General features: G+C 45.8%; 1 protein-coding gene across 2 annotated transcripts in view; it reads left to right on the top strand.

Moving 5' to 3' along the window:
• LOC120513679 (urea transporter 2-like) overlaps positions 1-6,739 on the top strand; it is a 297,024-nt gene extending 290,285 nt beyond the window's left edge. For both annotated transcript variants that reach the window (XM_039733314.1, XM_039733315.1), the window contains 4 exons: positions 842-989; positions 2,458-2,592; positions 4,704-4,753; positions 6,043-6,739. In XM_039733314.1, the coding sequence (XP_039589248.1) occupies positions 842-989; positions 2,458-2,592; positions 4,704-4,753; positions 6,043-6,312 (603 nt within the window). In that variant the 3' untranslated portion in view covers positions 6,313-6,739. The remainder of the gene's footprint in view (positions 1-841; positions 990-2,457; positions 2,593-4,703; positions 4,754-6,042) is intronic.
• Positions 6,740-16,644: the final 9,905 nt, after the last annotated feature.

The raw sequence follows: 16,644 nt of genomic DNA on the forward strand, positions 1-16,644 counted from the left end.
ACAGCCCAGGGATCAACCCAGGCTGGGGATGGGCAGAGGGAGCAGCCCTGGGAAAAGGAGCTGGGGGTGCTGGGGGTGAAAACTGGAGCTGCCCCAGCCTGAACCCCCCTGCCCTGGGCTGATCCCAGCGTGGGCAGCAGGGCAGGGGGGATCCTGCCCCTGTGCCCTGGGCTCAGGTGAGACCCCACCTGCAGAGCTGCCCCAGCCCTGGCTCCAGCAGCACAAGGACGTGGAGCTGCTGCAGCCAGTGCAGAGGAAGCAGCAAGGTGATCAGAGGGATGGAGCACATCTTTTATAAGAAAAGACTTGTAGACTGGGTTTATTCAGCCTGGGAAAGATGACTTTGGGGTGACCTAAGGCTTTCCAATACCGGGGGAGATTGTGCAGGAAATTTGGAGGGAAACGACTTACAGCTGGGGGGATTTTGAAGGCATTACCCCCAAGGAGAAATGGCTTCAATTTGAAAGAGAGAAAGTTTGGATTAGATACTGGGAAAAAAACTCTTCCCTGTGAGAGTGGTGAGGCCCTGGCACAGGGTGCCCAGAGCAGCTGTGGCTGCCCCAGGATCCCTGGCAGTGTCCAAGGCCAGGATGGATGAGATTTGGAGCAACCTGGAATGGTGGAAAGTGTCCCTGCCCAAGGCAGGGGGTGCAACAAGGTGATCTCTAAGATGTCTTCCAATTCAAACCATTCTGGGATTCTATGAGGTGCTCAGACTCCAACAAAGAGCCAGGGTTTCTTCCTTCCCTTTTCAGCCAACAGCTTGGACAAAACTTCTGCTGTGTCCCTCAGGGCACAGACAGACATTAAATAACAAGCCCTTTTCTGCCATCTGCTGCAGCTCTTACAATCCATTCCAGTTGGGATTGGTCAAGTGTATGGTTGTGGAAACCCCTGGACTGGAGGCATTTTCCTTGTGGCTCTGCTCATCTCCTCCCCACTGATTTGTTTGCATGCTGCAATTGGATCAGCTGTGGGGATGTTTGCAGGTAAGAAACACCAACCAAATTATTTTTGCAACCAAGGTATCTTCATCCAAGCCAGATTCTGTCCAGACTTTATAGTTGCATCGGCTTGGCTGTAGTTGGGACAACACTCTCATCTTTCAAACTGTCTCCTAATTTGAAAGCTCTTACTAAAGGTCACACAACACAGTGGAGGGAAGAACAGAAACAGGTTTTCTTTAAATTTCACATTTTTTTTAGATTTGTAACTCAGCCAGGTGCTTTGTTCCATCTTACTTAACTCTCTAGCAGCTGGATGTGATAAATCCCATGGAGATCATGAGGAAACCTAGAGAAAGACTTTCAGAACTGATTTCTTGCCACCACAATTTCTTTAAATGATGACCACAGGCAAAGGTCTGCCTCAGAACTAATCAGACAAGGAAGAGAAACAGACTTTTCTGGGATGCAGTTTGCTCAGCCCTACTGTGGATTTGCCAAAATACCAAAATGAATGCCACTAAAAATGTCCTGTCTCTCCACTAACCAGAGAGAAACAATTTTGAGAGACACAAAACAGACCCTAGAGGTTAGGCAATATTAATGCCTCTTAAGAGACCAAGATGGGATAAGTGTAATCTAATTCCTTGGAAAAGGCAGCAATCCAAAAATTTCTCTGTGCTCTGAAGCACTTAGTACATGAAGTAGTTGTCTTACATTCATAATTTTAAACAAAACTGTCCACAATTTGTATGGCTAAGAGCATATGGCAGGTCTTTAGAGGTGTGATATTGATTCTAGAAGGGAAAGGTCAGGGGAAAGTTTCTGGGGACAAGCATGGTGATAAAACAGAGGACAGATGAGGACAATATAGAAGGAAATGCATTAATATTGCTAGTGTCAGGAAAGTTGTCTGTGCATTACATATTGAGCTCTCCTTTTCATTGGTACTCCTGAAGCCTGTGAGAAGTCCTACAGAAGTTTCTCAGAGGTCAAATTTGGGGCAGACCCCCAGCTCCCATCCCCGTGGAGAATTTCCACTACACAGGTGAAGTGACCACCTCTAGTAACTAGACCATATCTCACTAGGAAAAAATGACAAACTCTGCTTGCTCCCGCAAAAGACGTGCAGTTGTGCCTCTGATATTCAAAATTAAGGTGTATATGAGGTTTAAACAGTGTGTGTGAGCACAGCTTTCTGCAAGGAGGACGTCCAGGTGAGAATGTTTCCCCACACCATGGCTGGATTCTCCACCTGTGTGTGTGGATATAACACACTCAGTGAATACACAGGAAGTTTTGTCTGAATTAAACCTTTGAGACTGGGCCAAATTCCACCACAGGGACATTATCAGACCTCCAAAATAATGAGCTTCCTTTGACATCCTCCTTTTTCTGCGTGTGCATGTGTGAGAACAGAGAAACCCATCTTGGTGTTATGAGGAAGAGATGACAGATTGCTCCCGTAGGTTCCCCTCATACCTGAGCTCACAGCCTTGCCTTTGTCCTGCAGCTCTGAGCATTGCATCCCCGTTTGACAGCATCTACCTTGGCTTACACAACTACAACTGTGCCCTGGCCTGCATTGCCATTGGGGGCATGTTCTACGCCCTGACCTGGCAGACACATTTGCTCTCACTTGCCTGTGGTGAGTATCTTTTACATAAAGAGAAGGCAAAAATTTGTGCAGGTGGGCAGCTTATAAGGAGCTGTCTTGGTTTGAAAAGGCAGGTGTCCTCTAAGGGAGGCAGGAGCCTCCCTTGAAATGGAAAATGCAAACGCCCTCCCTCCAAATTATTATAATTTTGAAATTAAGGGGGTCTCAGGCAAAGATGTGAGAGTAGGAAAAACAGATCTTTATTAGGAAAAATATAAAAAATTAAAAGAAAAAATAAAAATTAAATGCAGTAACACAAAACAACACTGACAGAGGAAGAACAGGCCCTGACACAATGTGGGTCAGGGTGGTGGCACAGTCCCATTCCATGGTGGCTCAGCCCTCCTGCAGTGCCAGCTGTGCTTCTGCTGGAGCAGGGATCCTGCACAAGGGGGGAGTTTTCCTCTGAAGCTCCAGGGCTGCTGGAGATGGGCCTGCTCTTCCTCTGGGAATGCAGGGCAGGAGAAAGCTGCTCCTCTGGGAATGCAATGGGAAATGGCTGCTGTGCTGTTCCAGACCTCCAATTATATCCAGGTAGGAATGCTTGGCTCCTCCCCTGGGCGGAGCATCTCCCAGTGGGATGATGGAATTTTATCAGTCATGCAGGGACACACACTGGCCCATTAACAGAAGGTATTTTCCAGAGGGAGGTTTGGTTGTGGAAGAGATTAAAAAAAAACCTGCCCCACCTGGTTTTAACTGGCGGCCCAATTAACAGAAGATAATTGCCCCATGTCTAACAGATGGTGACAGAATACACACCCTCCCCACCCACATCTTGCATTTCTAACCAAAGACAGGAGCACGGGCTTAGAGCCAATCATCATTCTGTCTGTCCACAAAAACAGGTACTGTGCAAGACCTGTTTCTCTGGTAGCATCAGCATTGGGCTTGATTGTGCAAGTACAGAGAGAACACTTTTAGACCCTGATAATATGGAAACACCTAGAAAGTGTGGAATTACTGTTTGTGGAATGAGCACAAGTTAATCCATGAGCATGTTTAACCAATTAGCAATTCAACAGATTCATAAAGGCAATCTTTTCATGATTATATGTATGACTGGGGGAAATGTATCATAAGAAGGGATCTGTTTCACCAGGTCAGTTTAAAACCCATCCACCCAAAGACCCCACATCCAACAGCAGCCAAAACCAGGCACTATGGGAACAGTTTGAGAAAATTCCCAGTTAAGACATTGCGGTGAAGACATGCCCAGGCTCCAGTTGTCTTTATCTCAGGGTCCTGTGCACAGTTTCTGGATTTCTCAGTAGCTTTACCTTCTTTGACTTAACCCTTGGGTGCCTGACCTTGCCTCCTGTTCTGCCATCCCTGGAAAACTGGGACAAAGAGACTCCTTGGTAACTGGTTATGGTATAAAGCCACAGGGCAGAGAATTTCTGAAGTCCAGCACCGCTGGAGAATTTCTGTAATTCCCACTGCATGTGGGTCAGGTAGTGCCAAATAAAAAGAAATTAAACATAAAAGAAATGCCACCATCTCTTCATCTTGACAAAACCATGTTCTTCATTCACCATCCATCTCTACAGAGCAGATAGGACCAAATGTAGTCAGAATCATTTGTGCTGGAAAATACCTCCAAAATTATCAAGTCCAACCGTGCCCCCACAGCACTGCCAAAGCCACCACTGACCCACGTCCCCACATTCCACATCCACACAGCTGCTGATCCCTCCAGGGATGGGAACTCCACCACTGCCCTGGGCAGCTGTGCCAGGGCTGGACAGCCCTTTCTGTGAAGAAATTTTTCCCTAATATTCAACCTAGATCTCCCCTGGTGCAACTTGAGGCCATTTTCTCTTGGACATTTCAACTAATTGTTGAACTCCAGCAGTGATCCTCACATTAGGTAGCTGGGAGGATATTTTGCTGTGCATTTTGACCATGTTGCTTTTTTTTTTTTTTTTTTTTTTTTTTTTTTTTTTTTTTTTTTTTTTTTTGTTTCCTATCAACCATGTTGCTTTTTTTTCTTTTTTCTTTTTTTTTTTTTTTTTTTTTTTTTTTTTTTTTTTTTTTTTTTTTTTTTGAGAGTTGAACAATGTTTTTCTCATCCTGAGCTCTCTTTGGTCTTCTCTTCTCAGCATTATTTTGTGCCTACTCTGGAGCAGCTCTTGCTAACGCACTCGCTGTGGTAAGTGTGGGGTTTTGTGTTTTACCTGAGGGTTTGTTGTTTTGTTTTTTTTTTTAACTGCATCTTGATTTGTTCAGATATAATGTTAAGGAAATGCCTCAAAATTCTCCATGTCAGCTTTGACAACACTGAAACGAGAGTGTTGCAGCCAGTTGGCAGGTCTTGTACAAACCCCATGTCAACTGAATTGTGCCCCTGAAGACTTTATATCTGATAACAAGATTTCAAAGACCATTGGAGTATGTTATCCACAACAGGGTTGTGCACGTATATGTCAGTTACAGCAACAGGATATGGTTTGAGATTAAATACTTAGCTGAACATTATCTTTCAGCAATTCCAAATAATCTAAATTTTCATTTTCTTCATTCAAGGTCTTTCCCCAACACTGCCTATAAACCTTATTGATGTTTGAACTTATTGATGGGTATGAGAACTAAAATGAGGGGGGTACTGTTCTCTTAAGTACAAAGTTATTATATTTGGACAAATCAAGAAAGGAATGAAAACAGAAATGACAGGCTGTTTCTTCTTTAAGATCTGAGAGATTAAAGCAAAACCATATTTTAATTAAATTGATTTACTAACTTTGAAAAAAAATATTAGAACTAGCAGTTTCACACACTGAACATTTTCATCTGGCATCATCTCAGCACTATGTAGGTCTCTGCATATGGGCTGCTTTAAGCACACCTGCTTTTGGGAAGCATCAGGAAAAGGACATCCACTTTTTATCGCTGTGGTCTTGCTTTTGGAAGACCTCAATTCAGGTCCAGAGGTGGGGGAAACAGAGAGGCTGAGGTTTGGATGCTGACAATATGATGCCAGCATCATATTGTCATTGGGCAGAGGGAATTTGCATGAATAATACTCTCCACACATATTTTACAGTACAGAGAGGGTAGAATTTGGCTCTTCTGTTGGAGAACTCAGGTGTCCACGTGTGAGCTGGGTGTCTTGGCTTTCACTGAAGTGATCAGAGCTCTGGAGCCTGACCCAGTTGCTTCAGTGTTGGTGCCAGGTTCCATCCAGCAGCAGCACTGAAGCCTTGCCTCTGACAGGACTGAGGTCTGCAGGGTCAGGTGCTTTGTGCAGCCCCACGCCCTCCGGCTGAAAAGCAGACCTCTGTGTGGCCAGCTGCATCGGCACTTGGTAGCCACTGTGTTTTCAGGGAAATCAAGGCCCTCACAACTTCCCAAATGGAAGAGTTTAGCCACAGGCAGGCATAAGCACAGAGACCAAAGAGTGGTACCAAAGCGCTGCCCTGTGTGTGTTCTGTCCCCTGCCAGCTCGGGCTGCCAGTGTGCACCTGGCCCTTCTGCCTCTCGGCACTCCTCTTCCTGCTGATCACCTCTGAAAACCCGGCCATCTACAAAATGCCCCTCTGCAAAGTCACCCACCCAGAAGCCAACCGGATCTACTACCTGAGAATGAGGAGAAGGGCCTCGGAGAGCAGGAGGGAAGAGCAGAAGCGAAAGGAGCAGAAACCCTCTGAGGGCTCAAAAATTAGCAGTGGGGGCACCCCACTGTGCACCCCCAAGAGCCGCCACGCTCACTGATCGCAGGCACACACAACCCTGCAGCCTGGGGGCAGCTTGGGGGCAGCTTTTCGGACACCACCCAGGCACAGCACAGCCACAAACACCACTTTTGCCAGCAGTCTGCAGGCTGGGGATTCAGCATTCCGCACTGGAGAAATCGCGGTTTGCCCTTGAGCTAAGCTTTCCAAAAAGCACTCAGGTAACATAATAACAGCTGCCTTATCAATCCACTGGCTGTTAACTTGAAAGTCACCTCTTATCAATAATAATTATAAGAATAGGCAGAAGAACATTAAAGCTGACAAGAGGCTGCATTTAATTTCAGAGGTGTAATTTAACAAAATAAATATGCTGAGAAGGCATTGGTGTCTAATAATAATAAATAATGTAAGAACTAAGTCAAGAGCTGCACTTCAAATTAAGAGCATGTATATTTGAAAGTGAAATAAACAGACTGTTCTCTTCCTTTCTTGTGTGCCATCAATGTCTAACCCATTTAATACCTCTTAACAGCTACAACACACACAGGTAAATATTCTTACAGAGCACATCCTGTAGCACTTTTGGTGCCATCTCCTGACTCCTCATTAAGTGCCAAGGCAATGAATATATATGCTTTAATCAGACTAGAAGAGCAACGAGCTAGCAGTGATCAAACATTCTTCTTTTCCTTGAATAATTTTCTGTCTTGCAAATTGAAGATCTCTCTCTCCTGCTGATTGCAGGATAGCAAGTCTGAATCCCTACACACATCTACTGGGAAATAAAAAACTTCATGTAAAGAATGGGATAAACATTTACTGCTGGTGACAGTTCTTTCTCTCCCATTCATAGAGGAGCAGATCCTTTTCATTAGATCATGGGAAATTTACGAGTCAAAGTTCACCACTGCCACTTCATGCCTCCTCAAAATCCTTACAGCAGGGAATCTCCAACTGCCCTAAGGAGGATTTTCTCAGGAACCTTTGCCAAAACCTCTGTGAAGAAAGCCTGACAGAAAGGCTTCCTCACTCTAAAGTTGTTTAAAAGGTCAGTTTAAAATCACAGACCCAAGGGGCATGAAGATTTAAAATGCAAAGGGACTATGCAGCCACAAACACTCAGATCAGAAGCTGTCCTCTCTGCCTCGCGATGTAGGGCTGTTTTGCAGATCCATGTGGGTATTTTTGAGCAGGTGGGATCCCAGCTACAAAAACCACTTTTTAAAAAGATGAGTCTGAGTGGTGCTCATGGGATTATTTGTGCTTTAATCAAACTAAAATCCAGCAGCACCAGCATTTGCTACCCCTCTAAATGTCCCCTAGAAACAGCACCCAAGAATTTATTCATCCTGGGATACAAAAACATGGTGTTGTTTATGTTCAGATATTTGTTTTTTTTTAAACAGGGGAGGCCATTCCAGGAATTCTGGTAAAATTTAGGTCCTACTTCCTCCCCTCTTTTCCAAGACATCCTTTGAGCCATGATATCAGCCATCTAATGCTAGCACCAAAACCTCCTCCCATGGTCACTGCAAACTGCAAGATCAGGGACATCCCCCTGTTGCTGCCACTGCAGAGAGACAAAGAGAGGCAGAATAACACAAGAGGTGACACACAACTGTCTGAAGACCTTCTCTCTGCAGCAGTCAATAAAATATGAAGCACACAGAAACTAGGAGAGGTTATTCATGAACAGTTTAATTTAGCTCATGCACAGCATTAGAGAAATATTTGAATAGTAGGAATGCAAGGTTACTGGAAAAATTACTGCAAAACAATGCTTTTCTTCATCATAAATGTGAAGAAAAACCACAACCGCAGTTAGTTATGCCAAACATATTGTTTGTTTTCATAAAAATAACAGTGAAGCCCAGGCACAATATGGCTATTGGAAAGGATTCGTCATGTAAGTGCCACTGCAGGCATTAATTCCTCAGCCACAAGAAAATCCATCCTAAAATCAATTAGTAAAGCAATTTCTAGAGTTGAAGCCTTCCATAAAAAATAGAGTATAAACAGCTTTTTTAAGTCTCTAGCTAATCAAAAGATTTGAGTAACTATAGCCAGTACTAATAATTCTTGAAAACAGGCAAGACAAATCAAGTGTCTCCGGCAAGGGAACAGCAGACAATAAAAGCACTAACTGAAGCTATCAGTGGTAGCCCAGCAGTCTGATACCTAGAGAGTTCTATAAAAAATTTCATTAAGAGAGAAAAAATGTACAGTTTTCAGTGGGACTAATAATTTTGCGACAGCTCCCAGAGGTCTAACATAAAACAAATATGACCATTAAAGGAAGAAAAAAAAAAATCTCTTCTGCAGAGCCATCACTCCACCCAGCTCACCTCCACCTTAAACCAGTATTAAATAAATATTCCTGTACAAATGAACATCTGGCCCAGCCATAGCACATGAAAAAAACAACCTTCTAAAAATTTGCTTTAAAAATTAAAAGCAGAACAGACTTATCAAAGTGAAGGAATTTAATTGCAAGAGAGCTTCCCAATGAATAAAGACAATTTTGTTATAAGGGGAGTTCAATGTAAAAAATAGTATATACACTATGCAGTTCCAAGAAAAATGTTTACTTTATTGCTTCAAATATTATTTCTCTTACTCTGGCGTTTGCTTCATATCCCCTAAAAAGAAAAAAAAAGAAGGCAACTTTTCTCTTTGAGAGGAAGTTCTCAACTCTTCTCCCGTAGACATTGGTGCTTCTGTTGATAAGATCAGGCACAGAACTCTACAGAAAAAGCTGGGGCAAGCCCTTTAGATGTCTTGGCTTGGGTATTGGTGGCTCCAGGATGACTGACCTGGTAATGACTCCTCATTAATAATTAGAAAGGTGCATGGAGGGAACCTAGAGGGAAGGGATTTGCTTTCCCAATGGACATTTGCAGCAGAGGTCAGAGCCACGCTGCCACCTGCACTGGAGCATCCTCGTTGCTGGAGCACAAACTTTCCCTCCTGATTCACAGAAGCACAGAATCCCTCTGACTGGAGAAGTCCTCTAGGATCCTCAACTCCAACCATTCCCCCAGCACTGCTAAACTTGCCACTAACGCATGTCCCCAAGTGCCACATCCACATGGCATTTAAATCCTTCCAGGAATGGGTGGGATTCACTACCCACCACTGCCTTGGGCAGCTGTGCCAGTGTTTGACAGCCCTTTCCAAAATGAACTTTTTCCAGATCTCCACTCTAAAACTGGTTTCCATCATCAGATCTTCTTTAAGACCCAATCAGCTCCTCACAGGGGTCAAGAGCAGATGGGAAGAGCAGCACACAGGGAGAACACAACAGGAGGTGGTGACAGCAGGGAGGTGCATACCTGGAAAACCCAATGCTGTTCTTCCAAACTGTGATGGGGAGCAGTGGCTGCAGCACTGCATGGTGCTCACAGGCCAGCAAAGCCTGGTGGGTTAAAGTTTGATTAACAGATTTTGCTATTGAACTCTCAAGCAACCAGAGCTGCTTTGCTGCATAGCCTGGACCCTACTCCTTGTTCCATTCAACACTGAGCTTAAAATAAATATTGTCATTTTTTTCAGCCCTTCTGCAATGTGACACCTCTTCTTCCCGTACCTGCAAGCAATCAGTGCAGACCTGCACTGATTCAGGAGCTTGAAATCATCACATACAGGGACAGTATGCATCTCTCCCCAGCACCTAGGCTGCTGGCACAGGGAGCCAGCCAGCATCCCAGCAGGCACCAGAAAATACCAGGAAGGGCTCTGTGTTCCAGAGGGGCAGTCAAGCAACATGGGGCCCTCCTACAAGCTGCAAAACCCAAAACTTCAAAACTTGTCAGAATAAGATAATTCCTAAAAATATCCAGCTGATGGGGAGTTGCTCTGTGCTCTGTCCATGCCAGACATCTCCAGTCTGCAAAGACAGAGAAACTACAGAATTATTTAGGTTTTCTGTAGATCACATTTGCCAGGGTTGCAGAAATGTCACCACTCTGAGGGGGAAGCCTGTTTGCTGAACACTTTCCCTCACTCTCTCTTCCTCTACATCAGTTTTAATTTGGGAGATGGAAGTAGTTCAAACAGGAAACAAGCCCTTGATTGCAGTTGATTTTACAGTTCTCAGGGGGCTTTTACAAGCTCCTACAGCTGTTGCCACAGCTGGAATTCACACATCCCAGTGGTGGGATAAGACATGGGATGGCTCTGTGGGAAGCAAGGTTTCTCTCACCACGTTTTGACTGGCAATGAGTTTGAATATCTCTGACTTCTCATTCTGCAGTCCTGAATGCACTGAGTAACCTCTGTGCATTCAGAGCTTATAGTCTCACAGAGCTGCATCCTCACATCCACCTTCAGGGGTAGTTTTTTGCATGGGCAGCTGAGGCAGACACAAATCCCTGCTCCCAAAATGTGCATCTTCACACAGCACAGCAGGATTAAAGCACCAAGTGTGTGCAGGAGCCCTTCCAAAAACATCCAACTGTGTCACCACCCAAAATGCACAGTTGTTGGGGCTGTTTAGCACGTCCCAGCCCCTGCAAATTAAACTGTGCTGTGCACTGAATTGCAAAAGACAAAGACAGAGAGACAGAGGCATCCTTGACCTGCGCAGCTTAGGATGGTCTGGAGTATTTTTCCCCTGGCACACCCTGTCCTGTATCTTTTGCTGGTTTTCCACACTTCCCTCATCTCAACCCAGTGCTGACAGGGCTGTTGCTCTGTCTTCCAAAAATCTCTGCTCTGCAGAACCACTCAGCCAGAAATCAGGTACAGACTTCCTGTCTTTGGAGAAAACAAAAAAGTCAGAGGTGATGACAAACTGTCAGCCAGCAATGCTTTCTTGCTGTTGCCAAGTAAGCTTAATTCATTGTGCAAATTAAATCACATTTAGGACATTTGTCCTTCACAGAAACTGAGTTATCCAATAGATATTACTTACTCAGTTTGTTTGGGGTTTTTTGCCTACCTCAAAATATGCTTTTTTTTAAAATGGATTTATACCTGTTTGTGCTTGTGCATGAAAATGTCACACTGTAGCACTGCTTGCAAAACCCCATAACCACCCACAGCCAGAGTAACTCTCCCTCTATCCATTGCAATGACTATTAATTTTTAGTTGTTTCTATCGTCTGATGCTTCATTTCTGAATGCTACCAGTCCTCTTTCTGTTGTTGATCAGCAACCCATCCTATGTACATCCTCTTCCACTTTTAGTAAGAATTACTTGGCAACAAAGTAGTAATCACTGGGATTTATAGGCTGGAAGAGCTTCTTGCTGGAAAAATTATGGTAATCTGCTCTATGTTAAGGCCTAACACATACATCTCCTACAACATACAGGTTTGTGAGGAAGGATTATTTCTGTGGAAGCAGCAATACCCTGGGTGACACTCACAGCCCTACCACCAGGGCAAGAGAAGCAGAAAGGGCAGGGGAGTTTATTAAGGTGAGAGTGGATGCAGAGAAGTGAATTGGCTCTGAAATTCCAGAAGTAAATGAAGAAGCAGGGAAACACTTTGCCTTGTCTCATAAAAAGAGGCAAGTCTGGCCAATTTTGTTGTTTCTAACAGGATCCTGCTGTCTTGAGGTAGGTTTAGAAGAAGAGCCTTTTTGAATTTGGGCTTTTCCTTGGAGCTAGGAGAACAGGAGAGGGGTTTGAAGCTGTAACTTAGAATTATTTGAGTTTCAATTTCCCATCTTTACTGAAATACAGCAATACAGTCAACTTCAGGCTTCCAAACCCTCCAGTATTTCAGACTGTTTCAATATAATGGTTGGACTCAATCATCTCAAAGCTGTTCTCTGAACAACTGTTCTATAATGCTGTGATTCTGATGTGGTTGATCCAGTCTGCCATGCTAGAGATGACCAGAAAAACAACTAGTCTTGAGGTTCATACTCAGGCATGAACCAGAGAGCTTTTCTCCCTCTCAGCTTCTGAGTCCCAGGATTTGCTACTCAATCTCATCACCACAGGCAGCCAGACCAGCCTGGAGAAATGTCCATTGCTCCAGGAAAAATGACCTGGCTGACTGGAAAAAGGGAAGGGGAACAAAACCAAACAAGGGGAACCAGCCAGAACAATGCACTGGGCTTTTCTTTGACCTGTATTTCACTGGGTTTCATGACACACATGACTGTCTGGTCCTTCCTGGAGCCTCAGACACATTTCCCAAGCTGGACACCCTGGGAATCTTGACACTGGTGAATGGGATGGTTCCAGAGGGCAGCTCCTCATCACCAACCTGCTGAACCACCACTGCAGTCTTTGGCATGTGGTGGCCTTGGCTAACTGGTGCCTTTCCAAACAATTCCCCCCTCCCACTAGCGGCAAAGTCTTGAACAAATACCTTGAAAAACTTGCAGCTGAAATAGAGGAGTTGTTTTCTACCCCAGCACTCAGAGCACCAGCCTGCAGGAGGAGAGTCTGCACCTCTCTCTAAAGCTGCCACTTATTTTGCCATGACAGAGCAGAGCCTTTTTACACACTAGCGTAGCTGTAAGACAACTACAACCTGCTCTTCACACATTCCTGCCCCACTCCTATCCCAGGATACAGAGACTGCCACTCCTAATCCATAAGATAGCTTCCAGGTATCACTTATGCACTCTTGGAGCTGCATGGATTGAGAAGGTGAGTCATGAGAGCATGTCAAGGGGGACAGAAAGGACAGTGGTTCTCCAGAGCAGGTAGGAAGAGGAGGGAAGTGATGTGTATGCATAAGGAGAACTGGTAATTTTGGGAGCATACATCATTAAGAGCAGTGCACATAGCAGCAGATAGAGCACGAAGAGTTTGGACTATGCCAGGGAAAGGGAACTGCTGTTTGTGAGCCCTCTGAAACTGGAGATCTGAATATTTGCTGCAATTTCCACAGCAGCACGTGTGGCTGTGCTCCCTCTCACACCACGAGAGGGAGACGGACACTGGAGCAAAGCACAGTCTGTACCCAGCCCCATCCCACTGCCACTCAGGGGAATGTCAAACAGCAGCTCTCTCTAGAGAATTTTTACAGGCCAAAATGCAGGGATAGAAGCTTCCCACACCAGCTCAGCTGTTGGCTCTGTATATACCCAAAACTATTGCTCTTAGCAAACACGTCCAAGATTGTGACAGACCCTGTGGTGCTCTGTGCTGAAACAGATTTTTCTACTCTTCACTCCCTCATAAAAACAAGATGATGAAAAGCAAAGTGGCCACAGATGTTGGTGGGGGCTGACCTGCTCCTCCTGTGGGACAGGACAGACCATAGCTGGCCAGGGGAGCTGTGTCCTCAGCCAGGACACAGACTCTCTCTTACTCCTGCCATACTTTCATTACCACTGCCAGCTCTCCACACACCTCCAGAAGAGCCACAGACTGGCAGTACTTCTGGAAGTGAAACATTAGATTTGGTCACAGTCAGCCCATGTGAGCTGCAGAAGTTCCTTACCTGGCTGTAGCAAATTTGGAGCATCACCTCATTTTGACACTCTGTCCCATAACATGCTCACAGACAAGTTAATGAAGTATGGGCTAAATAAATGTGAAGCAGGTTGGATTGAAAATTGGCTGAATGGTTGAGCTCAAAGCATTACAATCAGTGGCACAAATTACACATAGAGTCCAGTCATTAGTGGTGTAAGCCAGGCATAATCAGTTTAACTTCTAAATTAGAGAATGTTGGAGCAGAGTGCACCCCCAGCAAATCTGGGGAAGGCACAAAACTGGGAGTAGTGTTGGGTATACCAGAGGGCTGTGTTGGCATCCAGAGGGTCCTCAGCAGGCTGGAAAAAATGAGCTGACAAGAACCCCTTCAAGTTCCAGAGGAAGTGTGAAGTCCCACATCTGGGGAGGAACAATTCCATCCATCCATGCATGCTGGTGGCCCTCCAGCTGGAAAGCAGCATGGCAAAAGAGGCCTGGAGGGTCCTGGTGGTCACCAAGGTGACCACAGTGCAGCAGCAAGAAAAGCCAATGTCTCTGTGGGCTGCATTAGGAGGAATGCTGTCAGCATTTCCAGGGAAGGGATCCCTCCCTTTCTCTTGCCAACACTGGCCATGTATCACATATCCACACCCCAGCCTAGCAAAAAAAGCAGACCAGGACTTGGGGTTTAGCCACCTGCAAAGCTCCATACCTGGATTTACACCGTTTTAAAGCACTTGTTGGACCCCAAGAGCTGATGCAGCTCCCTGAGCAGGCCTATTCCCATGGGTAAAAGCTGAGTCAAGGAGCACAGCCAAAAACAGCAGTAAAAGCCAATCTGCTACCAAGCAGTTTCAATCCACCTCTTCAAGGCCACTTAGGCTTGAGAAAGGAGTGAAGCCAAAGTGTGTGAAGCTGAATTAGGGCCATTAGAATCTTTCCTGGCACAGCTAACCAGTTCAAGCTCTGTACCCAGCTGATGCAGCCAGACAGCTCCTGCTGGGTCAGCTAAACCAGTCAGGGATAATTCAGCATTTTTCTGGTGCTGAGTCTGGTTGAGATCCAATGACCAACCCCTGTTCTGACCACGTCAAGCACTGGGTTTGGTCCAAGGGATCTTCCCAGAGAGCACAGAAGAAGAAACATCAAGCATCTTCGCCAGCAGAGAGCTGATGAGGTAAATCACAGATTTAAACCTCCTAAATCACACAGAGCTTAGCAGTCAGACACCAACACCAGCTGCCTTGTCCTCAGCACCAAGTGGTCTTCACACATGCCTAAAATCAAGAGAAAACTCTCTAGTGCCCTGTGGCACCTGCACAATCAAACTTGCACACATTTACCTGGTCTCCCAGAGCTGGTGGCCCCCTCTGGCCCACCCACCAGGCAGGTGATACGTGACAGGTACATGACAAACACGTGGCACATCTCAGTCCTTCTGCCTAGGAATGGCCATTGCAGGTTCAGTCTTCCCACCTTGAATCCCAAAAGATCAAAGAGGGGCCAGCACTGGAGGTTGGTGCTGGGCACCAGAACTGGTGCTGAGTTACACCTGGGAGGTCTTCTATCATTCCCACCTTTCTACATCAATCCTACACAGGGGAATCTCAGTCCTCAGGCAGCCAGGAGGGCTTTGCCTAGGGCACACAGCTGCAGGCAGGCATTCCTGCATCCACGTCTCCAATAGCTGGCTGCACCTGGGATCCAGAGATCTGTCACATGGCACTGGAGGTCTTCCCTGCTCTGCCTCCATCCCAGAGCAGGCTCTGCCAAGGGTCTCGCTCCCACAGGGGCATCAGCAGACTGTGATCCTGTTACTTATTAACCAGCTCTGATAATCCAAACAATGCACCACTCCAAGATATCCATCACTGACCCGCCAGCCACCGGCTTTTTTGTGTGTCGATCCAACCTGTCAAGCACCTCATTAAGGCACCAGAATCAAACAGAGCAGTCCTGAATCTGGTTCCTTTGTGCAAGGACACGTGGTGACAGGACAGGAGGGAGTGGCTTTGTGCTGACAGAGGGCAGTCGAGACCAGATGTTAGGAAGAGATTGTTCCCTGCGAGGCTGGGGAGGCCCTGGCACAGTCCCTGCCTGTGGCTGCCCCCTCCCTGGAAGTGTTCCAGGCTGGGTTGGGCAGGGCTTGAAACAACCTGGGATAGTGCAAGGTGTCCCTGCACAAGGCAGGGGTTGGAATGAGATGGGCCCTACAGTCTCTTCCAACCCAAAACATTCTGGGATTCCGTGATCCTGATATTCCTGATATTGGTCAGAGCATGGTGCTAATATCACCAAGGCTGTGAATTCATTCCCTTTATGATCCATTTACTTAAGAGCTGGACTTGATGATTCTTGTGGGTCCCTTCCAACTCAGAATATTCTGTGAATCATGTGATTCCCTCTTGTAGGATATTTCTTTCCCTGGAGGAAAGAGATACCCTAGAACACAATCCAGGAGTGAGCCCTGCCCCATGTGCTGCACCCCTTTGAAGGAGAGCTGAAAAGATGTTGCTTGAAATAACTTGAAGGCCTGGGGAACCCTGAAATTTCAGGCCTGGGGAACCCTGAAAATCATGTGACTCCCTCTTGTAGGATATTTCTTTCCCTGGAGGAAAGAGATACCCTAGAACACAATCCAGGAGTGAGCCCTGCCCCATGTGCTGCACCCCTTTGAAGGAGAGCTGAAAAGATGTTGCTTGAAATAACTTGAAGGCCTGGGGAACCCTGAAATTTCAGGCCTGGGGAACCCTGAAATATGAGATGTGTGAAGATTAAAACTCAGTCTGAACAGACTCCCTGTGAGGCTCTCCCATCCAAATCACCCAATGCATTTCCCTTCTTTGGACATGCAAGGATTCCTTTCACCAGTCAGAAAGCAAAGACAGCCCAGGGAGAAATTAATGGTAAAGGGAAAATATGTTAACTGCACTAGAGTGAAGCAGCTTCCCCAGCAGAATTTCATGTTCTGCTGGGTGCAAAGGCATA

This window comes from Passer montanus, unplaced genomic scaffold (genome assembly GCF_014805655.1).
Source record: "Passer montanus isolate IOZ18808 unplaced genomic scaffold, ASM1480565v1 scaffold86, whole genome shotgun sequence".
Classification (NCBI taxonomy): Eukaryota; Metazoa; Chordata; class Aves; order Passeriformes; family Passeridae; genus Passer; species Passer montanus.